This window comes from Aulonocara sp. 'chitande type north' Nkhata Bay, linkage group LG19 (genome assembly GCF_057382095.1).
Source record: "Aulonocara sp. 'chitande type north' Nkhata Bay isolate Kocher_YH1m ecotype deep benthic linkage group LG19, A_spYH_male_GT1.1, whole genome shotgun sequence".
Taxonomy (NCBI): Eukaryota; Metazoa; Chordata; class Actinopteri; order Cichliformes; family Cichlidae; genus Aulonocara; species Aulonocara sp. 'chitande type north' Nkhata Bay.
Window position 1 is genome coordinate 15106253 of NC_141362.1, and position 27103 is coordinate 15133355.

The 27103-nt window shown below is 39.3% G+C and overlaps 1 protein-coding gene across 1 annotated transcript in view; it reads right to left on the bottom strand.

Annotated features, from left to right (window-relative positions):
• Nucleotides 1–1938: 1938 nt before the first annotated feature.
• Nucleotides 1939–27103, bottom strand: part of lrfn5a (leucine rich repeat and fibronectin type III domain containing 5a) — a 130352-nt gene continuing 105187 nt past the window's right edge. Inside the window, exons 5-10 of the mRNA XM_086274198.1 lie at nt 26871–27051; nt 25096–25251; nt 23975–24231; nt 21881–22348; nt 4495–4768; nt 1939–3913 (exon numbers count right to left, since the gene is read on the bottom strand). Of these exons, the coding sequence (XP_086130324.1) occupies nt 2963–3913; nt 4495–4768; nt 21881–22348; nt 23975–24231; nt 25096–25251; nt 26871–27051 (2287 nt within the window). The 3' untranslated portion in view covers nt 1939–2962. The remainder of the gene's footprint in view (nt 3914–4494; nt 4769–21880; nt 22349–23974; nt 24232–25095; nt 25252–26870; nt 27052–27103) is intronic.

Below are 27103 nucleotides of genomic sequence, written 5' to 3' on the forward strand. Positions count from 1 at the left end.
TAAATGTTGGGGAAAAAATAACTACTGTGCACTGGTCTCATTTGAAGCGCTGCCTTATGGTTCCACAGCTGTGGACTGTTCAACTGAAAATTGTCTGGTTGTAGCTGTAGCCCAACCTCTCATCAGCAGTGATGATTCTTAAATTTGGGTCAGTATGAAAAAGACGTTGATGTTTGATGTCTGGTTTGTCAGCTGTAGTGGGAAACAACACCCAGGCTCCTCTCTAATTTTCTTGCTCTCGTTTTGATCTCCAGTTTTGTAATCAAGTTCTTCTCGTGCCCTAGATTTCCTTTGTGTGCCAGCAAGACAGGCATCTGTTAATTCTACTCACCACCAAATCAACCTCATGCTTGCAAATATAGCAAGCATGACTGCCACTGTTCACCGGCTTCTCTGGCATCAGCGACATATGTCATCACAACCCCATTCACCTGGAATCATCAGCCCTTCAACTCTACTGTCTCTTTTGAGGAAATAATCTGGGTTTAAACGTTTTGTTGTAACACAGAGTCCTGCAAAGTCCACCAGTTTTAGTTCAGAAATATACCCAGTATATGATAATTCAGTAATAATGCTTTTATTACACCTAGGCTGGACTATTGTAATTCATTATTCTCAATTTGCTCGAAAAGCTGCATAAAAAGCCTTCAGTTGATTCAGGATGCTGCAGCAACACTACTGACAGTGAATAGAAAGAAAGGATATTTCTCCCACATCGGCTTCTCTTCATCAGCTGCCTGTTAAATTTATTTAAAATCCTGCTCCTCACTTAGTTCTTGAATAATCGGACGCAGTCTTATCCTAAAGACCTTATAGTACCATATAACTCCAACAGAGCTTTGCTCTCAGACAGCTGGCTTACTCATGGTTCCTAGGGTATTTAAAAGTAGAATGGGAGGCAGAACCTTCAGCTTCCAGGTCCTCAGTTTGGATTTGGGAGACAGACACCCTCACTATTTATAAGATTAGGTCTAAAACATTCCCTTTTGATTAAGGTTATAGTTAGGGATATATTAGGTGACCTTGAACCCTCCCTTAGTTATGCTGTATTAGGCCTAAAATAGAACAGAATAGAATAGAACTGAACTGTAGCCTTCACTGCAACCTTCTGAATCCATGTAATATTAACCCTCCTGTCTTCTGTACACAAGTGAAGATTTTTATGGTTCTTGCCTGTAAGTCAACAAAAATCATTTTCTTTGGCAACTTTGCTGTGCTTCTGTGTGTCCTTGTTACCACATTCAGATTTTGGATGTAGATTTTGTTGAATATCATTCTGGTCCACACATAAGACCTTTTAAAAACTCACCACAGACAGAGATACAACAGAAGGTTTCCTTTGAGTGGGGAGGATAGAAGCTCTTCTGTTATAAGAAGTGCCTGTTACTTTAGAAGAGTGCTCTATATGAGAATCATAAAGCACTGTATGGAGCTGAATTATTGCTCCCTCTCTTATTTCTCACGTGCTACACAACAGTCTGTTTTTCATGTGAGCGCTATGATTGTTTTGTAAGCACTTAAAAACAGGTCACGTGAGCCTTACTCATTGGCACATTGGCAAACTGTCAAAGCCTCACAGGGAGCACTTTTTCCTAAATTGCTTCCCTCTAATAAATGCAGTCAGTGAGAGGTGGGAGGTATGGAAATCAGATTCTGTGCTGTGAATAAACCTCCAGACTACGTGTGTGTGTGTGTGTGTGTGTGTGTGTGTGTGTGTAACTATGCCTGAGGTTTTAAGGTAAACATCGATACATCGAATTATCAAAATATGAATGAAAAGCCGCATCATTCAAACAATTTTCCAATTGAAAAGATAATATAATATATAATAATGATATGAAAAACTGGAGCAATATGCCAGCACAGTATATTTTTTGACATGCTGTATATTCGCTGTAAAGCACACCCATAACATTCCCATTTTCATTTTATCCCTTTTTTATTTTACACAACATAACAACAGTACATGTTGTCTTTTTCTGTACAGAAGCTTTCCGTGAGCTTGTGACCAACACAGGCTGTATTATACCAGTGTCAGTGAAAAGCTCACAAGGTTCTCACGTTGCTTTTTTTCTTTGCTTTTTTTTTTTAATACTTCGCTTTAAAAAATATCACTTTCATAAGAGGTTCATTAAAGTCTTCATCTGTCTGCAACATTTTGTCTTTATGTGTCCAGAAAAGGTCTGTACTCCGCAGTAGGTAAGAAAGGCTATGTGTGAAATCTCTCTTCCTTAATCCGTCCCCTCATTCGTGGAGCCATGGTGGAGTCCTAAATCCGGTTAAAGTATCTGTTAGTGAGGGTCTGTTAGTGCAAAAGAAGGCACCGACTGCTATTCTCTTGCCACATTATGGATGCACATCTCTGTGAGCGTGTGAACATTAAGAATGGTGTGCTTTTCCCGTTTTTGTATTTTTTTATTCCTCTTATTTCCTGTATTAATTCCCTTTTTGTGGTATTTTTCAGATAAGGTGATAGTGAATCGGGAAATGACGTGGCGAGTCCATTGTCTTGTTTTTCTTTTGTGCTATAAAGTGGAACCAACGAGACAACTCGAGGACGCTACGAGACAAGGCAAGTTATCCACTCGCTGAATGATTGACTGCAAAATGGATACTGTTGAAGTGGAAACAAAAGCAAAAAACAAAACTGTAAACTGTAAATCAAGTACAAATAACTGTGGAGAAAAGTTATGAAAAGACTGATTATTTTTTTAAAAAGCGCGCACACACACACACACACACACGTTTACCAGAAACACAGTCAACCTCTCACACGTTTAGAAAGAAAATTCAAACAGGAAAACACACAGTAACAACACGCAAAGTTTTTCGTGACACAAGCAGGCTTTTCACACATACGCCTATAAACAAAACTTTGATTCACACTGCACGCATCCACTCACACAAAGGACAAACAATGAATAAACCAAAGTTCATTTTATGGTCGCTGGCTCATTCCAGTTCAAACTGTGCTTTCTAAGATCCAGTCAGAGTCACACCGCCCTTTGTCCGACTCTTCGTCCCCATCTTTTGGGAGTAGCATACCGCTCATTGATTGGCTCCTTTTGTTCCGTATTACGCGCCCTATTTTGGGTGCTCCTCCTCCTCCCTGATGGGCGGAGTGAGTTTTTGAGCCTCCTTCACTGAGTGAGTACCTCCTCCTAGCTCTGCTCCTTCCTCCCTCCTCCACAGGAAGAGTCTGATATCTGGCAGAAGAGGCGGCGGTGCGAGGAGCCCGGCGCAGGATGGGCGTCTCTCTGAATCGCACAGATGGGACTGGGCTCGGTGTGGCGATGGGGCTGAAGAAAGGGGAAGAGGCAAAGGGAGGTGGTGGGGTCTGAGAGAGAGCGGTGGAGTTATTTCGGTTGGTGTTGAGGTTCTCCAGGGCACCGGGGGATGAGGAATGAAGGAGGGCAGAGGAGGCGGTGGAAGTAGAGGAAGGTGGTCGTGTCGAGGAGGCAGTTGGGAGGTTCTCGATCATCCCCTGGCCACTGGAGCAAGCAGAGCCAGGCTTAGTTGGGGCGGGCTTTCGCTTTGGCTTGTGTAGGGAGCCTGTGGTGGCGGTGGGTGATGCAATGCCGGCTTGAGCTCTCTCTTCAACTGTTTTCTCTCGTTCCTCGGCTCCAGCTGTTGGGCTTCTGGCCGACCAAGCCTGGCTGAGAACTGATGTGGCTGTGGAGCAGTCAGGCAGGGAAGACTCAGAGGCCTGAGCTATTGTATCCTTTCTCCCACCTCCCGCTGCTGCAGCACCACTCCTCTTTGTGCCTCCTGAGAGGTCGTCTAATCCGATTGAGCCGTGTTTAGAGGAGCTTGGAGTCACGGTGCAACCCTGAGATTGCTGCCCATTGGTCTGTGAGTGAACGTTGGTCATTGACATTGAAATGCCTTTGCCACCCTCACTAGGGTTGCACACCTGAGGAAAAAGCATAGGGAAAAGGGAAAATTAGATCCGATTTTTCTCATCTTGAGTGTCTCCCTTTGAACCCTTTCAAGTAACAAGAAAAACACTTTTTGAGTTATACTTTTATGCATTTTAAGGCACACGTTTAGTCCTTTATGTCTTCACCTGGTTCTTCCCTTTTAAAATTCACGTTGAGTCCAACCTGTTGGTCCCTGTATCAGGACTAAGTTGCTGTTGTAAATAAAACAAAATATGCTATGATATTTAAAAATTTACAGGAGACCTAATACCACTATGACTATAACAGATGTAGCTTTTGCATCAGTTAAGGATACTTTAAAATGCTTCAAAATATCAGTTTATGTAGACAAATCATTTTAATGCTTTTATTTAAGCTCTAATTTACAGTTTTGATTAGAAAGATACAAAGAAGACCAAAAGATTAAAAAAAAAAAAATCACTAGATCACTTTGTGACTTTTTCTTGTTACATGATCACCATAACGACAATCATTCAGCTAAATGAAAAGCTCTCTTGCCTCATTCCTGCTGCCTTATGGCTAGACTGGGCAAGAGCGACAGAGATAGACCCACCTTATATCGTATCATCAGGATAATAATAAAAACTAGAACCGAGGCCACTATTATCCCTCCGATGATAATGATCATGGTCCCACCCAGGAACTGAGACTGCATAAAATGACATCTCATGTACTCTGACTCGGTGGTGAACTGCACGCAGCCGACCACTCGCGTCGCTGTCAGAGAGGTGATAACGTCATCGTAGATGGCCAGGACACAGAGGTCGTACTGGGTGCCTGCTGCCAGGTTGTTGACTAGGAAGTTCTTGCTTGATGGAGGGATCATTCTGTGGCAGGAAGACAGGGAAGGCAAAATGACAGTTCAACATGTGTGTCAGCAGTTTCTTGGCTTCAAGCTTCTTGAAGCCTTTTTGAGATGGCTAATATAGTCTACCTTAGTGGAAAACAGTAGCCTTCATAGAGAAACAAATAAACTAGTAATTATATTTGACTCAACATCTATTATTTGGATTTCATAACTAATGCTGTGTTTGCCTGCCTAAGGAGTGCAGATAGAAAGTCAATACTAGTTAAATGCTTCTATGCATGGTTCCCGACAAATAAAGAACTAAAGCAGTAGCAATAGTGCCTAAGAGGCAGAATAGCAAGAATTATGAGCAGTTACATACAGCGTTAATTAGCCTAGTCTATTCCCTTTCTGTGGCTGTTTTGGAGATTCAACATTTGTAAGTTGAAGGAAATTAAAATAATTAGCACTTTAAGAGATAGTTTAGGTGCAGTATCACAATTGCAACAAAATGCAACAAGGCTGAGTGGCCTCGCTATATTCAGTTGTTCTATTCTGTCCATGAAATGTTAAAAATAAAGTCGAACTAAACAGGGAGGTTTTCATAAAAATATGAAAAGTACATGAAATAATTGCTGTGGGAGGACATTACTCTTTTTTTTTTAATTTCAAATGAACCATCATTCATAACCTTAAACAAATTTCTAACATCAGGTGAACTTCTGTCAGTTCTCTTGTGTACGACTGTAAGAAGATAGGCTCCTCATGTCATCATAGTGAAAACACTGTGCAGAAAATATGCACAATCTAAATAATGAATATACCCACTGCTTTGTTTCTACAAACATGTGACACCATCCTCCAGAGTAATAAAACAGTACAGTGCATTTTTAAAAGAAGACAGGAATGCAGAAAAAAAAATCAAGAGTGACGAAAAGTGAAGTGAATGAAATGACACAGAGTAAACACACTCCGCTCCTTTGGATGCTGAATCCTCAAATAAAGGATAATTAAATGACTTATTATGGCACAGAAGGTTTGAGCCGACAACCTTTGACAGCATGGACCTGCGACGATGCACAAGTATACTTAAACCGTTCAGTCTTTCCTCGTCAGTTCTGACAATAAGGATGAATAAAGAATGAATCATTTTGGATATTCTCTTGGACACTCGGACATTTTGAGTCCAATTTGTTGCTCTTTACTGGACACTTGTCACATTGAGTGGAGGTTTTGCATATTTGCCCTTCAGTTTCTCTAAAATAAAGTCTTGTCAGCGGTCCTGGAATTTGTCATTAAAATGCTAATGAAATTCCTCATTAAATCCAAAGAGGGCAGCTAGTTCAGAAGCCCGTGGTCGAGCGTGCACTGAGAGCAGCAGAGGGCTACTTTGGCCAGGTTAAAGCATCTGGTTTTGAGTTCGAGTTAAGCGAAGGTTAGAAGACTTGTTAAGGTTTAATGGTTAGTATTAAGAGCTCGGGGATGAATTTAATGGCAGGTCATGACTATACCCTCTATGGAATAACAGCACAAGGCTTTAAGTGAATGTGAGTGCATGTGAGGAAGGGTATTCATACAACCCTATGAATACTAATAGGATCATCTGAACAGTGGATGACCATGAGAATTCTACCCTTTGCTTCTCTTAATGGTTTTATCACAATAGTGGTGAACCTTGACTACACGTAAACACACATCCTGAAAATGCCATTAGTTCTATGGTGGGACACATACAAGGATACTGAAGATAGCAGGTTAATGACAGGAATGAAAGTCACTGGTACCTACAAGCTCAAACACAAGCAGCTGCATTTGGATACACATGCATCCACAGACAGGGATTAATTTCTCTATTAACTGCTGTGCTTGCTTTGGGCTTCGTTTGTGTGCAAGAATGTATGTGTGGCTGTGTTTAAAGCAGTAATATCTTTCTATAAAAAGCGTTTGTTTTCATAACTCCTGGTAGGTCTCTGCATTTTAACTTAAACTATAGGCATTTATTGATTATCTTTTGACAGCTCATACCAGCATTTCTTCTTTTAAAAAGTCAAAAATTTGGACAAACCCTCTCATTTAATGGCTTTTATTTATTTTTACTACTTCCTAAATTGTAGATACATAATGAAGAAATCAAATATATGAAGCAAGATACATGATGACACCCAGCTCTACATTTCTTCTAAACCCAATTTATCCCTCTCACCTACCTACAATCATGGTTCTCCTCCAATTTTCTTAAACTAAACAGTAATAAAACAGAAGTTTTAGTTGTTGGTACAGCCTCTATCTTATCCAAATCCCACAGTTTTTCCATTAACACTGAAAGTTCTCCCACCCTCCCCTCAGGTTAAGAGTTTGGGTGTCATACTTGATAATACTCTCTCATTCCAGTCCCACATTAATTACATACTTCCACTTAGGTAATATTAACCGACTCCATCCCTTCCTTACTCCCCATGCTGCTGCCATCCGTGTCCATAGTCGTATTACATCCCGCATTGATTACTGCAATTACCTCTTATTTGGTCTCCCTAAAAGGTCCCTTCATAAACTCCAACTTCTTCAAAATTCTGCAGCTCGGGTCACAACTCGTACTCTGTCAAGGGCTCATAATACGCCAGTTCTTCAGCAGCTTCACTGGTTGCCCATAGAAGCCAGGATAAATTTTAAACTCTTACTTCTCATGTACAAGTGTGTCCATAAATCTGCTCCTTCCTATTTGTGTGACCTGCTCCATATCACTACTGTTTCCCGATCCTCATCTGCTATTCATCTTACCAAGGTTATTATCGTTAACGAAAACTAACGAAATAACGAAAACTAGAAGTGAAAAAACATTTTCGTTAACGGAAATAAAAATAAAAAGAGGAAAACTAACTAAAACTGTAATGAGTGTTCACAAAACTAACTAAAATTAACTGAATTTATAGCAAAAATGTGTTTAGTTTTCGTAGATGTGTGTGTGTCATACAATAGTCAAGGGTGAAAATGAAGTTTCGTTTCCAGATTTTTTTCTTGCTGTCTCATTATGCCAGCAGGTGGCCAGTACGTTAGTCGAGTCGTCTGTGTTGCTGCGTCCACGCGCAGAATCATGTCAGGAAAAGTCAGGAGAAAGCGCCAGAGTCCAATTTGGGATTACTTTGAATATGATTGTGTTTTGGATAAAGCAAGTGTCTTGTAGTGGAAAGAGACAAATTATGAGGGACATTTCTAAAGGGGAAAAAAAATCCCACAAACCTTAAAGTGCACTTGAAAAGCTCACACAAGAAGGCTAACCTAGCTTACCTTGAAAAGGTAAGGGAGCACACTCAACCCTCATCCCCAGAAACAGAAGCTAACCCCAGGCAAGGCAGCGTGATGCATCCCGAGACAACAGGACGGGCACATCTACATAACTGTGTGAGTCAATTGCCTTCAAAAAGTTTATCAATTCACTTGAACCAAAATTACGAACACCCGGTGCTGCAAGAGTTAATAGTCTCATTGGGGCCAAGATATACATTTTATAGTTGCCTGGTATCAATGGTTGTTCATCTGCCTTTATTTATTTATTTATTTATTTAAAGAACCCATAGGTGGGAATGTGAGTTGTCTGTCTCTGCGTGTTAGCCCTGCGACAGACAGGCGACCTGTCCAGGGTGCAGGGTATGGTAGCTGGAATAGCAACATACCCAAGGATAAGCAGAAGAGCATGACTGATATGATGAAACTGGGATTTTGTTGCACTTAATTATTGCAAACACAACTAAAACTATAACTGACACTAATCAAAACTAAACTGAAACTAAGGATTTTCCAAAAAATAAAAACTAAACTAAACTAGCAAACAATTGGTAAAAACTAATTAAAACTGATATAAAATTGAAAATCTGAAGTCAAAACTAAATAAAAATAAAAACTAATGAAAATTGCAAAACTATTAAAACTATTACTGTTCCGTCCGCACGTCTTACCACTATGGGGAACAGAGCCTTCAGTCGTTCTGCTCTTCCAGCCACTCTCTTCCTCCAGCCATAAGAAATATGACTCTCTTCCCGCATTTAAGTCACAGCTCAAAACACATCTGTTCAAACGTATTCGCTTTAGTGCTGATTTTATCTGTTGTCAAGTTCTGCTTTGCAATTATTTATTTAATCACTTATTTTTATGTATTTTATGACTATTGCTTTTATTAATTTTGTTCTTTTGTAAGGTGACCTTGGGTTTTTGAAAGGCGCCCTCAAATAAAATCTATTATTATTATTATTATGTAATTATGTAGCAAAGACAAAATTGATAAATAACTTGTCTTATATTTTATATTTTAGACTCCTCAAAGTAGCCACCCTTTGCTTTTTGACAGCACTGCAAATCCTTGGCCTTCTCTCAGTGCGCTTCAAGATGTAGTCAACTGAAATGGTTTCCATTTCACAGGTGTGCTTTGTCAGGGTTCATTTGTGGAATTTCTTGACTTCTTAATGGGGTTGGGACCATCAGTTGTGTTGTGCAGAAGTCAGGTTGGTACACAGCTGACAGCTGTTAGAATTATATTATGGCAAGAACCAATCAGTTAAGTAAAGAGAAATGGCAGTCCATCATTACTTTAAGAACTCAAGGTAGTCAGTCCAGAAAATAGCTAAAATTTGGAATGAGTTTCCAAGTGAAGTTGCAAAAACCAGCAACTGCTATGACGAAACTGGATTGCTGAGCCAGATATCCTGGCCTCCACAGTCACCTGACCTAAACCCAGTCAAGACGGTTTGGGATGAGATGGACCGCAGAGTGAAGGCAAAAGGGCCAACAAGTGCTCGGCATCTCTGGGAACTCCTTCAAGACTGTTGGAAAACCATTTCAGGTGACGACCTCATAAAGCTCATCGAGAGAATGCCAAGAGTGTGCAAAGCAGTAATCAAAGCAAAGGGTGAGTATTTTGAAGAATCTAAAATATGTTTTGAGTTATGAAAATAAATGTCATGAAAATAAAGAAAAGCCATTAAATGTGAAGGTGTGTCCAAACCTTTGACTGGTAGTGTATATTGCTTTTCAAGGTTATGCGGGTTTAAAAGTCATCAACTTTCAATGCAAAGTAGGAAATTGTGTTTCTAGTTTTATACTATAGAATCTTTCAAAAGTTTCTAGCCCCCATTTATTTGCTTTCAAATAGTCAGACTTCCTTGTAGTATTATTATTATTATTTATTTATTATAATGGTTTTGAGGAATATTTCTTCAGGCCTTCTGATGTCTTTCAAAGTTTTGCTTTGGACATTGTTTTTGCTCCAGTCATTTTCAGTCCAGTTCTTGGATCACAAAATCTAGGCTGTTTAAATATAGTTTAAGCATATTTATCATAATCATCAACAGTTTTTGTCCACCTTTGTCTGTTAGAAAAGTAACTTAAAATAGGAAAATAAAATATTGCAGGGGAAATGCTGTTCTTCCTAAACAGTCTGGTGTTTTGTTGCTCCAAAGATGGAAATGTACATTTTCCGCTTTTACAATGGAGGCAGAAAAAATATGATTTTAAATAGTAAAAAAGCATTTTCTACTGTCAAAAACAAACCGGGAAAAGAATAGGGAGGAATAATGCACTGGGCTCGAGGGCTTGTTTGCTTCTTTGCCATACATGAATCTTTCCAAGAAACCATTAGCTGCACGAACCCTCCTTTTTACAGGTACTAAATCAGAATGTTTCTTCATTAAAATATCAGCATTTTCTGGCCAATGAAATAAGGAAAAACTTTTTCATTTTCAGTGTGCAAGCAAAGCTATCACCATTTATAATTTATGTATACAATCAACAATCAAGATGTTGAAAATCTGTTTGAGCTTTACTCAGCACACAAAAGTACATTTTTTTCACATTTTTATGTGTTTTTTTTTCTTCTTTTTTCTGTTTTTCCCTTACATTCCTTCTTGAGCTGTTAGCAGTGTGAACTCATCCAAAGTGACTCATTCATTGTGGTTAATTTCTTTGTGTCTGAGCTGGATCTTGCTGCCAGTCTTTGAAGCCCTACAGTGGGCAGATGATTGCCTTGGCCGAGACTATTACACTAATCTATCTACTCTGCTCTGCCAAGCCCTCAGCCCAGGGCGCCTCTGTGTGAGTGTGTGTGTGTTTCAGGGTTTCATTACACTTTCATTACACAAGAGAAAATGTCAGCTTGGATGTTTCTCTATGAGTATCCATTTATGTACTTATATGTGTCTGTACATGTATGTAATTATGTGTGTGAGTTCCATTACAGTAATATTCTTTACCACTGCAAGTCTACTATTCCTGCCGTTTGTCACCATACCTGGACTCCTGGACTTCATCACTGAAATGACTATATGATTGTAAACAGAAGCCTGCATGTGCACGGTTGTGGCTTCTGCGTTGTATTAGAGTGCATGTTAATCGAGTTTCACTTCTCTCGCCCCGGTCCAGGTCAAAGCAAGCATCTCAATTTGTTGCTTCCTGCTTTCTGTCTCATGACAAATGCTTCCATCCATGAATGGAACAGTGAACTCTGATACCAGATTGTTCTGTTTCAGACATTTTCACTTGATTAAACATTGGAGAAAGCCTAAAGGCCACAGATATGCAGTCTTTCAGGAGGTTTGAAGGCATGCATGGCAGTGGTGCAACACACAAAACCAGGACCTTCAGGTCAAGCTGGAGTTTTGCAATATGGGCCGAGGACTTCTAATAACTCAGCTGTAGTCTTTGCCCCCAGCAGCACGGTCCAGTTAGATCATATGTGACACCGTGGGTGAACAACACACAATTATTTTCACTGCTTTGTCTAGCTCATTAGTCGTTTTAGATATCTGCAGGGAAATCATTTTCTTTTCCATTTCAGAGAAGAGAGAGAGTTTTCTAGTTTTGCGTATGTGGCATTGCTGGCCATTGAAACAAAAATGAAGTGAAAGCCATAGCACTATATGAGTGAGCCACAGTGGAAATGTCCCTTTAAGACCTCCCTGTTTCTGACCTGCAAAATCCTGCCTTTTTATTTTTTTTTTCCAACTTCAGAGTTTGAGGGTTTTTTTTTAAGTCTGCAAGTGAATGCAAGCTGAGCAACTCTGGCAACAACAAAACAGGCACTGTTTGGGGTCATGCATGGATGATCTGATGTCAGTTTGATGTGAGAAGAGGGGACAACATTGGGCCTGAAGCCTGGATTTTGTGATTTACTTCCTTACATACTTTATTTACTTGTGATTACTTTAAGTTTGAGAGTGACCATGCAAAAAAGTACATTTGAGACAACAAAACAGTGTTTGCACATAAATGACCACCCATGACACCCCAACCACCAAGAGGGAAAATTAATAGAACTGGTCATCTCATTAACAATACTGATGGAGTTCATGTGATATGACGCACTACAACTGAATTCTATTTTAATTTTTCATTATTTGACCTGCTGTATTTAACCACTATCTTCTTTCCTTTCCACAGTAAAACTGCACAGCTGTGTTACTCAAACAGAGAAAGGACCAAAATGTGGGTCACAGATATCTAAGAGTAGGTTGTCCAATTATTTCAGAAAATTGTATGCAGTGCTTCTGGCTAGAGCTTTCCATGTTACTGCAATGGAAGCTAGTCTAGATTAAATAGCCCGAAACATAGAAAACTTTGTCAGATAAGCTCAGAAAAATAGCCTGCAAAAGCAGTTATAGGTTTTAAAAAACTTTTCTTTGCATAGCACTTTTTAAACATGCCTTAGCTTAATTTTATTACATACTTTTTTTGGTTTTGTGCAGTAAAAACGGTTCGCATTGCACAGCAATCACTCACATTAGTCATTACTTTCACAGGCTACTGAAAATAACTTTCTTCAATTTAATTTTCTAAACAATTGAGCAAACAATCTGACAACACAAATACAATCAAACCAGTTACGTATAACAGGTTTATATACACAAAGTGAAGAAGATTAATGGTAGCTCCACATCTGCTCCATTACTGCTAACCTCAAAGCTAATGTAGCTTACACAGCAGATGGCACCATGCCATGCTAATAGGTCCAAGTCTCTCGGGCAGACAGAAAACATTGCAGTAGTGAGCTTTATATCTCTGTGTTACCGTGCATAGTGCCCCTGACACCAGAACTAATGGTTAACAAGCACCTACGCAGCTTGTAGTCATAGGTGGGACAAGGACAGGTGGGCACTCCTAACAACTTGTGCATTTCTTTCCCATTTAACCCTGTATGCATTCAGATTGTCGGCAGCAAAGGAATAAAACAAAAGCTTTGAAAACCATTTCTACAAACAGTGTTAAGAAATTACTTTAATTACAGTCATAATATCACAGTTCCCAAGAAAACACACTGCCACCTCATTTAAATGTCAGAGTGTATCAGCATTATCTAAAAACTATAATTATCCCAACCCTTCAAATTGCTTTCCAGATAATCATCCTTACACACTAAATTAGTGAAAAATGAACGTAGCTTACAGTGTTCGTTCTCACTTGGCTGTAAAAATTTCAATCTGTTCAAAGACGACATTTTAGGGGTCTTGAGAAATCATAATGAATTACTGCTTGCAGTGAGAATCAATAAAAGATTTCACGAGTGAAGGAAGTTTAGTTCTAAAATTAGTTTTATGAATATTAAAAACACTCTTAGGGGTAACGTAACAGAGCGGACCAAACTGAGTTTATTTGTGATCAAAAGTTCCTAATTCAAAAACTGCTCTAGTCGAGATGTTTATAGTAACAGTACATTAAAATATTTCAAATGTGAAAAGGTTCTGCCTACAGTGTCAAACTAACAGAAAACTCTTAATAAACTGTGCAGCTTTTCATTTGCTTATTATAGTTTTGGCATTTTTACAACACATTCCACTATGAGCTAGACTTACCCACTTATGCACATTTCATACAGCACTAATTGTACTCATGCAGTGCTGCAATGTGTATGAGTGATAACATGGCCTCACATATGGATCAGGGTAATTTGGAGATGGAAGCTTGCCAAAAACAAAGGACTTGAGAAGGAACATGCAGACTGAAGAATGGCCTGCTCTAGCTCCTGTGCCGCAGTCACCTGCTACACTTTAATACTGTATTTTGGATGATTTCTCTCATCATCATAATTTCCAAAGAAATTAACGTATAAACAGCCCAGATGAAACAACCGCAAATTACCAAAGAGCATCCAAAGATAGCCTCTAAAACACACCGTAAATCTTTGTGTGACGTCAGTGGGAAGCAAAACATTCACGTTTCTTTGCAAGCTCCTTTGACCAGAAATATGATGGTGAATGAAACCTAAGACTGCTCGACTTCTAAACCAAATGAGGCAGTAGAGCAGGATCGGGTAACACAAGAGTGAATAAATTCATTTATATAAGTAAAGTATACAAAACCACTGACTTCATTTAAAATATGTAGAGTGAGGAAAACAAAATTAGTAACTTATATAAGATAAACAACCTGCAGTGAGACTAAACAATTATTAAATAAATAATGTAAAAAAGTCTTAGCTGAATCTCATTATAGTTATGACTAGATGTCAACGTGTCATGCAGCTAAAGCTGTCCCAGATGTTCAAAAGATGTTTCAGCATTATCTGCTGCAAGCCGTAGACCTCCATCTGCCCAGCTCAGCTCCATTCTTCCAGCTTCGCTGAGTCATCTGCATCTCCTTAATGCTGTGGCTGGCTGCTTCTATATATCCTTCCTGCATAATGTTACTTCTTGAATCTGTTGTTTTGATCTCCCATTAGCTTTTTCATGTTTTTTCTGTTCCTTTCCTTATGCCTCCTTTCCATCCTCCATCTTTGCCATTTACTTTCTTGCTTTTCATCTCTGCTGCCTTCTTTTTTCAGCCTCTTTCTCCCTTTCCTAAATCATTCCTTTTCTGAACAACTTCAGTGTGGTTATTCTTCCAGCTGCCCTCACATTCCCTCCCCTTCTCACACCCCCTTTATTACCACATACCTCCATGTTTATTTTATCATTTTACCCTCTTTTTATCATCCTTTTCTCCCTCCTTCTCTTTTCCCAACTGTTCCACATTTTCAGCCTTTCTCTGCTGCACCAAGCCATATAAATCATTATGTTCCCTTTGTCTACCCCTTGTTTCACTTTTATCATGACTTCTTTCCTTTAGACTCATCCTCACTGCTGTGGTACTTTCCTTGTACTTCTTATGTTAGCTTAAAACCCAATAGACTACTTACAGCAATAAAAGTGTTATGTTAGTCCTGCTATATGTTTATGGCACTATAAAATCAGAACTGGAACATTACGGCAGGATAAAGGCGGATGCTTTTTCATGTCTTAAGCGCAGTTGAGCTAGGTGTTACTGTATACTTGGGCCACAGGGACCACTGGCAAGGGTAAACTACTGTACTTCCTGTTACAGAAAGAGGAGAGAGAGAAACAGAGGGAGTGAATGTAAGCTTGGATTCATCCCCCGCCCCCTGTTGTGTGGTCTCATAAAAAAGCTTGCCACACAACTTGCTTGATGTGTAGTTTTTCTGGCAAATGGCAACCAGCCCCTGTAGCTCGATGGATCTGCTGGACTGGAAAACAACAGCTGAAAAAAAATATCAAAGAACAAATGGCAGCACAGTTCACAATAGAGGTTGTGTGCATTTCTATATTACTTAGAGAGTGTCAACGCTGAGTTAATGTCCTTTGATACGCCATAGCCTCAGATTTGGCAGATATTTTGAAGTCTTTATGTCACTGGACCTGTTGTAGCTTTAAATAAATTGCTACTCCAGGGCTTGAGTTTATGGGTGTATACAGTACAGCACAAGTTCTTTTATTTAGTCATTTTCAAGTCAGTTTGGTTTCGCTCTTAGCTATGATGTCAATTTTCTCTGTCTCTCTCTCCCTCTCTATAGACAAGTAAATTTCTGTTTTTTCTGCTCTGAGGAACCAAGACTTAACTGGATATACTCACACATAGTTGTTATCTGAGTGGATATTAATGGAGCACTGTGCACGTCGTTTCAAACGATCTAAGTTGTTGTTCTAAACTGTTTTTTAATTAATGGATGTGACTATGTTCAAGTGTCTCTGGAATTTTTTGAAAATGTTTTTTTTTCATAAAGTTTCAAACATCATGTATGCACATCAGGTTCAGTTAGGTTTTACACAAGACTGCTGTGATCGAGTCTAACGTTTTAAAATCGGGAAGACCTTTAATGCAAAATTCATTATCTTTATTTTTGCTTTTGCTCCACTTCACTGGAAAACAGCATTCATCAACATTTCTTTCTATGTTCAGCGCACACGTCTTTAAGAGGCCTTTTACCATCACCATTATAAAATGCTGCTCATTGACTAAACAAGACACCTATTCATCTTATAATTTGCAAATTGATTTTTTTCTCTGATCCAATAATAGATTGTATTCATCCAAACCTTTAATTAAATACAGAAATTGGTTCTTCACTGTGATAAGAATGTGTTACACTTTGTGGCCATTTTGCAGTCGCCTGTATCGACGCTCACTGTGAGCTTCAGCATCATCATCGACGTGGCTCTGACCTCCACGATGAAACCAGTGAGGTGTTAAGGCCAGGGACTACATGTGCTGCTTCTGCTCTAGTCATGAGTAAAAGGTCATCACATTATTTACTCAATACCACTCTTTACTTGATATGACCCTGAAATATCAGGCTGAAATTTGGAAATGAGCTGTGTTGTTGACTCAATTTACTTCCTCTGGCAGTTATTTATACAAATCCAAGTTTAGAGTTATAGAGACCATGACAAGAGATGATGATGAAACTTAACAGCTGCTAAACAATTTAACTACAAATATTTTTTACTGAATCCACAGTTGGTTCTGCATTATAAAGTGGCTTGAATTAAATGGTGTGGCGCTCTTGGTACGCTCGATTAAGACCTTGAGTACCTTGTAAAATAAGGTTGATTCATTTTGCTTTCAGACAAAACAGCTCTCTTAAAAGTTCCCTGAAAAAATGTACCAAATTTATTTTTGGTCACTGTGGTTGATGAACAATGTTGTTGGCACCATTTATCATGTTACTTAGTAAAAGTGACAGTGAGCGCCAGCAAAAAAACATCCAAGATACTTCTGCCTGAATGTAAGTTATATGTGAAGAATCCAATTTAACAGCAATCTATACCCCGCGAAATAGAGCAGGCCTTTAATTGCGGAAAGCAGCTCAGGCAGATAAAATAGTACAGAAAGGATCAGAATTTGATCAGCTTTATTTCATTGGACACTGGTCCAAATGGACTGAGAAGTGATTAATAATCACAACTCGAGACTTCAAATGTTCTGTAGAACAAGAATTGTCAGATCTTCGACCGATAATTTAGTCATATTTTAAAGACAAACCAAAATGTTATCTTGTTTAATATTTTAATATGCAAAGATTTGCAAGATTTCTTTGAGTTAAAGGAAACTGATATGTATTTTTTCTTTGCAGTTAATTCTTTGCAGTTCTTTGTCCATTAATCAGGACAATAGGTCATTAATCAAATGTTTTTTAGATTGACATATAATGTCAAATTATATTTTGTTGCAGTCCAACTGCCATTTTTGGGATTCCCAATATTCAATGTAACTAAAATGGCTATGGAATAAATCCAGATTATTTTCTTACTCATCTCCAACAAAGCGATGTACCTTCCTGTGAAGAGATACCTTGAGGACAACATTTAGACAATAATGTAGGTGAATATGTTTTATAGAAAATATCCTTAAACAAATAAGCTAACATGCATGTGTTTGAACACAAGCACAGAAGGGGCCTACACACAAATCCCCAGCAGGACACAACTTTAGAAACACTGCTAACCACTCACCATAATGCTACCCACCCTAAATAAAACTAATCATGGTGCACTTCCTTTTCTTCATTATTCCCTTTAGAGGTCACCACAGTGGATTACCTCCCTCCATCTCACCCTATTCCCAGAATCAACATTCTTCACACCAACCCTCTTCTCTTTTCCTCCTGCCTGTAAGCTGCATGTTCACCATCCTTGGTCCTATATATTTACCATCCCTCCTCCACATATGTCTAAACGATTCTCAGCTTTACCTCTGTAACTTTGTCTCCAAATGATACATTATAAACTGTTCCTTTCACTCATCTTCACCCACTCCATGCTATCTCTCTTGTGCACCGTCCGTTGCTTTGGATGGTTGTCTCTAGGTATTTAAACTCAGCTACCTTGACTACCTCTACTCTTTCCAGCATCTTTCCACCTGTCTCATTCACACACATGTATTCTGTTTACTTCTACTGACTTTCATTTATTTTCTTTCCAGAGCATGCTTTCTGAAAACATCATACTCCATGACATTCATAGCAAGTACCCTGAATATACTGTCTAGTGGTAGTCAAGTCTCAGAATTCCATCATTTAAGCACTGTCAGGCCAAGCTGGAAGAGGACAGTTTGAGAGATGCATGTTCCAGATTCTAATCTACGTCCCCATATGAAAAAAAAGAGACATACTGTCTATAATCAGACAAACGTGTGGCTATTCATTAGGGCTGGGCCATATTATACCGTTCACGGTAATACCGGTATAATGTTAGGCAACGATAGGAAAATGAAATATCGCGATAGAATATGAGTAAAACGCGCATGCGCAGTGCCTTTGTTTTCATACGCACATGGCCGATTGTTGAGTGAAACAGATGAACCAGAATTGGTTTGTAAAAATGGTGCAACTTCAGTGATGTGGAACTGGTTTGGTGTTTGTCCGTCAGATACACAACAAAGCACATTTTTTTGCAGAACATGCAAGCAGCCGTTGTTATTGTCATATTTGTCGGACTAAGATGCTCTTAAATCTGGGAGTAATCTGGGTCCTATAAACTCCGTATGCTTCAGGTCAAACAACACTGCAGCATCACTTAGAGTTAAAAATTGTCTAAATTCTTTCATCTTTAATAAAACGATCAGCATTGCTGCTTTACCAGGTGTAACTATAAAGTTTAACTTCCAGGCATCCATGAAAACAAAAGTTATTACATTTAACGGAGTTAGAAGTTAGCAGGAAGCTAGCGGAAGTTAGCTCGCTAGTTTCGCTAGTTACCTAAGCATGATATAGCACGTTCTGACGGAGAGATTTCTGAAAAAAATCAAACGTACAGCTCTGCTATCACTTCCAACATAAATGAAGACAGGAAACTAAACAGCAGTGACGTTTGTAGGGTTACTGAAGTTGGGCTAGCTGGTATATAATGATGTGCTACGTGATCGCTAGCGACACAGCTATGTTAGCATAACATAAACAGTGAAGCTGGAGGACGAACACTAACACTTTTCCACTTATAAAAGTTAACGTGAAGGTTCTTCATGGTTAGAGACAAATGCAATCGCATGGCAGGATGCTGTAAACGGACCAAACTTCAGTCAGGAGAACAACTGAGATAATCCATCCACAATACGAGGTTAGTCATTAATATACTGCAACAACATGGGAATAGAGCAGCTGCCAGAGAATTCAACATTAATGAATCAATGGTACAGAAGTGGAGGAAGCAAGAAGAATGAGTTTAATAAAGTTTGATTTATCTGACTGCTTTGTTTCGCTTAATGTGCTTTATAATCCCGTGCACCTTATGGTCCGAAAAATGCGTACTGCACACTGCAGTTTAATGTTGCAAAGCACCTCTTTTTAACTTCAGTGGATATTATACATGGTTATGCTCAGGATATGTCAGCCCATTTCTACTGGAAATGCCTTTTGGTTAAACTTTCAGCAAGGAATTTGCATTTGCACTGTTACATTTTTATAAAGCTTTAATGTACATAAAAACCAGCTTCTTGTTTAAGTGAAAATAAATGGAAGGTTGTCTTTTTGCGCTAGTAATGTTGTGGAGTTGTATTTTGTCTCGCATCAATTATATCGTCGGTTATATCGTTATCGCAAATTTTCAAATATATATCGTGATAAATATTTTTGGCCATATCGCCCTGCTCTACTATTCATCTTTATTTTTTCTCTCTTAAAGCCATGCAGTTTGCTGGGCTGTCTCTCTAACATTAAAGACAAAGAAATTACTCATGTTAATAAAAACTAGAATGCCAGTGAGATTGCTTCTCTGAAGAGAGGTTTACTATGGACTAGACCAGACTCCGCAATAGAAATACAATCCTTAAGCAGCAGGACTGGTGTTAAAACAGCAGTACTGTATCAGTGAACATCTGCCGGTCTCTCAAGTGTCCTTGAGCAAGGCACCAAATCCCTGTGAGCTCCAGGGGTTCTGTTCTGCAGCTGACCCCAATCTCCCTCAGGAAGAAGTAGTGGGTTTAGGTTTCCCTGCACAAATCGATACAGAATCAAGTATTATAACTCTTACTTTTCAGTTTTGCAGCAACTAGCAGGGTCATATGGTTAACATAAATGAAAGGGTACACTTGTGAAGATTTAAACCGTCACTCACTGCATTCGACTCACTGGGGAGTAAAGCACAGAAATGTCTATTGTGGCATTGAACCTGAAAAGTAAGAGCCCCACCTGACAGTGACAGTGGGGCCATGTTACCTGTGTCTATCATTCTCTTTCCTGCCTACATTCACAATTTTTTTCCTGCCATCTCCCTTCGTGTTCCATTCATCCTTCTCTTTTCTCCCTCTTTTACTATTCTCTTTTTACCACTCTGTCCCTCCTCTCTGTCTTTGATGTGCAGGTAATGAAAAAGCAGAATCAATTGGCTGCTGCTTTGTGCAAGCAGAGGTGTTGAATGGAAATCAATCCGTTACCTAAAGACAAGGGAACTGCAAAATAACACAGACACACCCAAAACTTCCTACTGAAAAAAGGGAGAGTAAGGGGAAGTGGGGAATATGAAAGGACAGGACGAAAGAATAAGCGATCTAACGAAGAGAGGAATGATCAGCGTGGGTCGTGATAGGCTGTCTAATAACTCCCCCTCTGTGGCCCCACAGAAAGCTGCTTGTTTGTAGTACTTAATGTAGTATTTTGAAGTCTCAAGGTGAAAGTCTAAATGCACAGACTCTGTGCTGTGAATCTAAGCGAGAGCAACAGAACAGCTGTAATGTTATCTTAAAAAGACGGACAGCTATAAACCCTACTTGTCCCGTCTCTGTATGTTACACTTTCTAAACGGGGTTTAGCGACAAAGAATTATGAAGAAAGAAGACTTTCCTGGAAACCAAGGTCACGGTCATGATGACCCAATTGGTCATTCCCGGTGTTCCCGTTGACCATTATGCATATTGATGTACGTGTAGGGATTAGTAGCGATAGGAAAGAGATTTCCCTATGGAAGCTTGAGGTGTTTGCTAATTCCCTCCCCCCCCTAATTTACTGGAGTAAATATTTGGCTCAAATAACAATCATTCCCTGTGAGACTGATCTAATCTGTGTAATCCTGTGCAAACAACAAAAGTCAAGAAAGGCCAGCAGAGCCCTCGCCGTCAAGGCCATCCTGTTTGAGTCAGCAGGCTGGACTGTTTTGTGTTAGTTTGCGAGATTGTCAAACACTCTCATGTTTCTTTGCTTTCCATCCTCGTCTCATATCCTTGTTAGTCTAACTTGCCCCGATATGAACTTTTTGTCTGTCCTGTAAGGGAGTAAATAAAGACGGATTATCTGTGCATATGCTCTGATAAAAAACAAGCTTATTGTCTTCCACTTTAGGATTAATTATGCAAATTTCAGACAAGGAAGTGTGTAGGTTGAAAAAAAAATCCCAGTGAATACATAATCATTTTCATGATCAAACAGAATTGGCAAATACACATTTTTTGTTTGTTTTTTAGGGTATTTTAACCTAGAATTTCCATGGTCATGGCCTCGGTTTGCCCATGTGCATAAATCTCACTTACCTTCAAGCTCATGCAGAGACTTCATAGTGACCTTACAACTCCCACATGTATCCCTTTCACGGCCAGCATTCTTTCTTCGTAGTGCCCCAGTAGCCCACTTGGAGTGGCCTAATAACTCCCTTATAGTTACCTTGCAGTGCCAATATATCAGCCTTGTAGGTATGCCAGTGCCCAGATGCCTTACATTCTCACTTCTCTCCAGCTGTTCCACTTGTATTTCGAGTGAAAACATTTTCCAAGAGGATTATTAAAGTTAGATCTATTCTGATGTAATTTGATCTATGCTGCTCAAGCTTGGCTCATTCTCTCAGTAGGCCACATCATATTCAATTTCTCACTCTGTGTAATGAATGTTATGCAGTGATGCTGTCAAGATTACCTGTAAACCAGTGAGTCATCCTGGCTTCCGTTATACTGTATCTGGAACATCCGAATTCCTGGTATATTCCTCTGGAAGTTGAACTTGATCAGTGCAGTTGATGACGTGGCCTCAGCTGTCACCACCCTCTTATCCACACCACTCTTCACATCACCAGTCACGTTGCTCCCGTTGGCGCCGCCTCGGGTTGACGTGGAAATGTCCGACGATCGCGTGTCAGACTCCTGGATGTTGTTTGTGTTGTTGGAAATGTGCGGGAGTTTGATAATAACCAAATCCACTGTTTGGTGAGCCTCGCCGGCGGGGTTGGAGGAGATACAGGTGAACGAGCCAGTGTCTTGCACCTTACTGATGACAATGTCCAGAGTCCCGTTAGCGTAGACAAGTGTTCTGGAGGAATTAGAGACCAGTTTACCCTCAGGAGAGATCCAGTGAATGGCTGGCTCTGGGTCACCTCTTGCCTTACACCTTAAAAGACAGAAAACCAGTGAATTGAAACTTGAAACAAGACAGCACAGGGACAACAGTACAGTAGAAGCAAATCTTAATGCTTAATGGTTTCTGGAATCCTGCTACTTTTCCTCTGAGACTTGGGTGAAAAGTAAGAGGCTGAAACTTATCTACTATGTTGACAGAGCACATTTGAATTAGAGTACAAATGATAGCCTTTGTACTACAGTTGGTTAGCTAATAATGGAGTAGTATTAGGTTGTAGTAGTATTACTTCTATATTAAAAGGTTTCTGGGTCAATAAAATTATTATAACTCAATGCTGACATTTAAAAATTCCTTGTCTTGGTGTAAAATTAGTAAGTTAAGATACTAAAAAAGTAGTTATTAATTTTTTTTGTGTCATAGTTCATAGCTCTTTTGAGACAGAGATCCAAATAAACAGCCAGAAATGGTATCAACCAGTCAAATTTTATAGCTTAATTCATGTCTCACATGCTATAAACCAAAAAAGAAGAGTCAGAAAAAAACAATGTTCATAATATTCTATTTCATCAAACAAAAAATGGTTTCGCAACAAAGCAGACTCAATTTGAAGGATTCAAATTAGAAACAATCAAAGTGAGGAGCATGTTTGTCAGGGTAATTTAGCTTTCCCCTTTTCTGCAGATAATTACAATTACTGTGAAGTGCTTCAAAAGTTATAGAATAAGAGCTAACAAAAATCACATTTTTAGCTGGAGTCACACTACACATTCTCCACACATGGTTGTTAATGTTAGAAATGAACTAAAAAGGGCTCCTGGGATGTAAAGTTCATTTGAAGTGAAAAAGCGAGAAATGAAAGTGACACAAACACATACATTTAAGCTGTTTCAACCCTAACCCCAGACTTTTTAAAGGGTAAAGATATGCAAATTGCACTGTGTGTGCATTTCTTCAAATTTAATTACTAAAGATTTGTGTTCATTTGTTGACATTTTCTACCAAAGGTTTTTAAAGTTAATTGGTAATTATGTGACAGCGCACCTCAGATGTTGCAGAGGAAAACTTGAGTGGTGAAAAGTGTGTAAAATAATTCCCCCATTTTTTAAAAGCAACAAATAATGGTCACTCTTTTGAGTAACAATGTTACTATGATAAAGTAAGTGCTGGGTATAAAAATGTGTTGTCAACACCTAATTACCTAACCATACACTTTCTCCACTTTTTCAATTTCATGAAATAAATTTGTATTGCACAAGATTGTTAGTAGAGAGTATTTCCTTCCCATATGATTGCTGGGTTTTCTCTGAATCTATTATTGTACGATCTACTGTACAATATAAAGCGCCTTGAAGCGACTGTTGTTGTGATTTGGCGCTATATTATATAAATATAACTGAATCGAATTGAATAGAAAAGCTGTTGTTGTCTTGATTTAGTTTTGTCCTGTAAAGTCTTTGGTAATATTTGTGTCTGTCGCTGATGTTTTATGTGTCAGTAAGCAGTGAGGCTTTTCATATTCTTGCATGTTTGTGCAAGTCAGGTGGTTACAGGATGATGGCAAAACTGCACCACATAATAAAAACTTTACTCCCTGATTATTATTGATTTCATAACCACCATATTATGTTTAGATGCAATTCTAGCAAGAACTGATACCTGAGAGCAACTCTCTGGCCTTCAAGGACCCTCATCTCGTGAGAGTATCTGGTGATGAGTGGAGGCTCGCAGAGAAACTCCTCTTCAGGGATGGACCAAAAGTATCGGCCAGACAGGTGCTGGGGTGTGGCACACGTCTCCAGGTCATCCTCCCTGCTCAGCCTTCGCAGCCAAAGTAACTCACAGTTGCAGTGGAGAGGGTTGCCACCGAATGACAGTGCAAAAGAAGAGAGGTGCATCCCTGACGTTGCTAGAACCTGGGAGTGCATTAAAAAAATGTAATAATTAGAACAGCAACATTTTTATAGACAATTCCACTACGTTCGGTCGAGTTTGGTCAGTTGAATGTGTGGTTCCTTGCTCCATCATAAACATAAACTACTTAATAATGAGAATTAAGAGAGCTGGAGACTTGTCCTTACATTTGACTCTAGAATACTTTGGTATACAAAGGAGCATGGTCAACTCAATGATTGCAAGGTGCCCAGGACCTGAGGCTGCAAAACAAGTCCAAATAATGGGCTCTCGATTCTATGCACGACAGTTGGTATGGGGTGTCTGTGCAGATAGGCTGTGACTGGTGATCACCAAATGTGGCACTGTGCTTTATGGCCATCAATACTTCTACTCTGGACTCTTCTTTTTAGATAAGAAAGGTTTCCTTCTTTCAAATCTTCCAAACAAACCATACTTTTCACTTTCCTTGTATTTGTACTACTGCAATTTTAACATTTAACATGCTAAATAAGGGCTGCAGAGTCTGAGATGCAGCTGCTGGATTTTTGCAGTTTGTCTGAGCATTGCATGGTCTGATCTTTTGCTGAGATATTCAGTGTGCTCGAGCCCAGCAAAATCCACATACTAACAGTTTTTAGAGGTGGTCACACCTACTTTGATTGCATTTGATTTGCAGCTTTTTTACATTACAGTAAAATAAATTGATTTAATAATTGCACTGAAAAATAGATAAACAGCTTTAGCCTGCTGATTCACAACCTGTTTTTATTTTATTTTGCGTGAATTCCCCAAGGACTTAATTGCCTAAATACGGTGGTATTGTGTGGTAGGCTGTGTTTAATGTTTTTGATTGAATGTGGTGGGAAAGAAAATTCTAAGAATACCTGTGCTCGTTGAAAAAGTGGGTCAGGTGGTAGCTTTTGGAGTTTATTAGAGGTGACATCCAGCCGGTTTAGTTTCTGTAAAAGGGAAAAGGTTCCCTCTGGAATGTATTCCAACATGTTGTGGTCTAAACTCAGCGTGTGGAGGCTTGTCATTCGCTGGATAAATAACAGAATAAAAGAGACATTTATTATTGTTTCTTTCAATGTGGTTAATTTTTCACACATTCGATAATGATAAGGGGAACAGAGCAAGGAAACAAAATGTGTGGTGAAAAAAACCTCTTTTAAAGTTTTAAAGTTGACTATACTTAGTTACCAAGCATTACAGTACTGACATTACCTACTAACACAGGGGTCAGCAACCTTTAACACCCAAAGAGTCATTTGGACCCGATTTCCACGCAAAAGAAAACACTGGGAGCCGCAAATACTTTTTGACATCTAAAATGTACCCAATGCACCCAGTATCCTTCGGGGTCAACCTTCAGGATCAATAAAGTTTTATTGAATTGAATTGAATTGAAAAATGAAGATAACACTGTATATATTGTTTTTTACCTTCATGTATGTGTTGCTTATGAAATCCATGAAGTGCTACAGAGAAAGTTACATTTTATTTATGTAATTAACACATTTTGAACTCTTAAAGAAATAAAACAAAAGAAAAGACACCCAGCTGAACTAAAATGATCCATGCAGCAAACAAAAACTGTTGTGAGCTGCCGCCCTTATATCGCCTTTGGGCTTTTGGAGCCTTGACCTGACTTTTAAAAAATAATTTGAAAAAAAGCACTATGCTGCTAAAAAATGAAAAATAGATATTTGCAAAATTCTGCCTAGTATGTATTTTACCTGGTGTGTGGCGGGACGTGGTCTGCAGCGCCGCTGCAGGGGAGGCGAACGCAATCACGCCTTGCCGCCTTTACGTCTGTGCTATCTATGCTGTTGTGTTGGTGTGTGTCAGGCTGTGAGCTGCAAAGCTACAGCCGGCTGTATGCGTACAGCAACCGTGTGTGAAAAGTGGTCAATAAAGAGATGCTGAAAAGCATGTTCATGCAAACATCGTCGGGTCTGCTGTGATGTGTTTACAATGGAATTTCTGGTCCTGAACCTCTGCGCACAGCGTCTGCAAATCGGGGCTGTATGAAGTCACTTTCATCTTTACGCAGGACTGTAAGCTGTCATCTGTGAGGGGTGAGCGGTGTTTGTCTTTAACATTGTTCACGGTGGAGAACAGCTGCTGACATAATGTGGATCCGAAGATCCATAATTGGCCTACCTGGGGTTGAAAGTCTCAATAAATGCACGGTGTATCGGCGGGTATACCGGCTTCCGCGAGTGTGACGCTTATTTTGAGCGATGAAAAAATAATAGAATATAATTTTATTTTTATATTTCAATATCACAATAATCTTCCAATTTAGAACTACAAGTTAAAAAAGAACTAACATAAATAAAATATGCTTCAGCTAAATACTTCTAATTTATTTTCCCAAACCACGCGGAGCCGCACTATAAGGACTAAAGAGCCGCATGTGACTCCGGAGCCACAGGTTGCCGACCCCAGATCTAACACATCTTGGCTATCAGTGAAACTGCATATACAGTTATTGAACTGTCAACATAATGACCTCTGCTTAGTCCCAAAGCTCATTTAAGTCTAAAATAAATGCACCCACATTTTTTAAGGACTTTGCCTCGGGATGCTTTTTTTTTCCAATGCCCTCCAGCCAAACAAGCTTCAAAGTAGTGTTGCATGTTAAAGAGGTTCTAACCTGGATGGCCTCCCATGGAATAGTGTCGAGGTTATTGTAACTAAGATCCAATTCTTCTAGTGCCAGCAGGTCATTGAATGCTCCCTGGTGAATCATGACCAGTTGGTTGTTGTTCAGAATCAGGTGATGAAGCTTGGACATCCCACTGAATGTATCATTGCCTATCCTCGTCAGTCGGTTGCTGTGGGAAATTGAAGAGAAATAAAACTTCAGAGAAAACGTATAAATAAGAT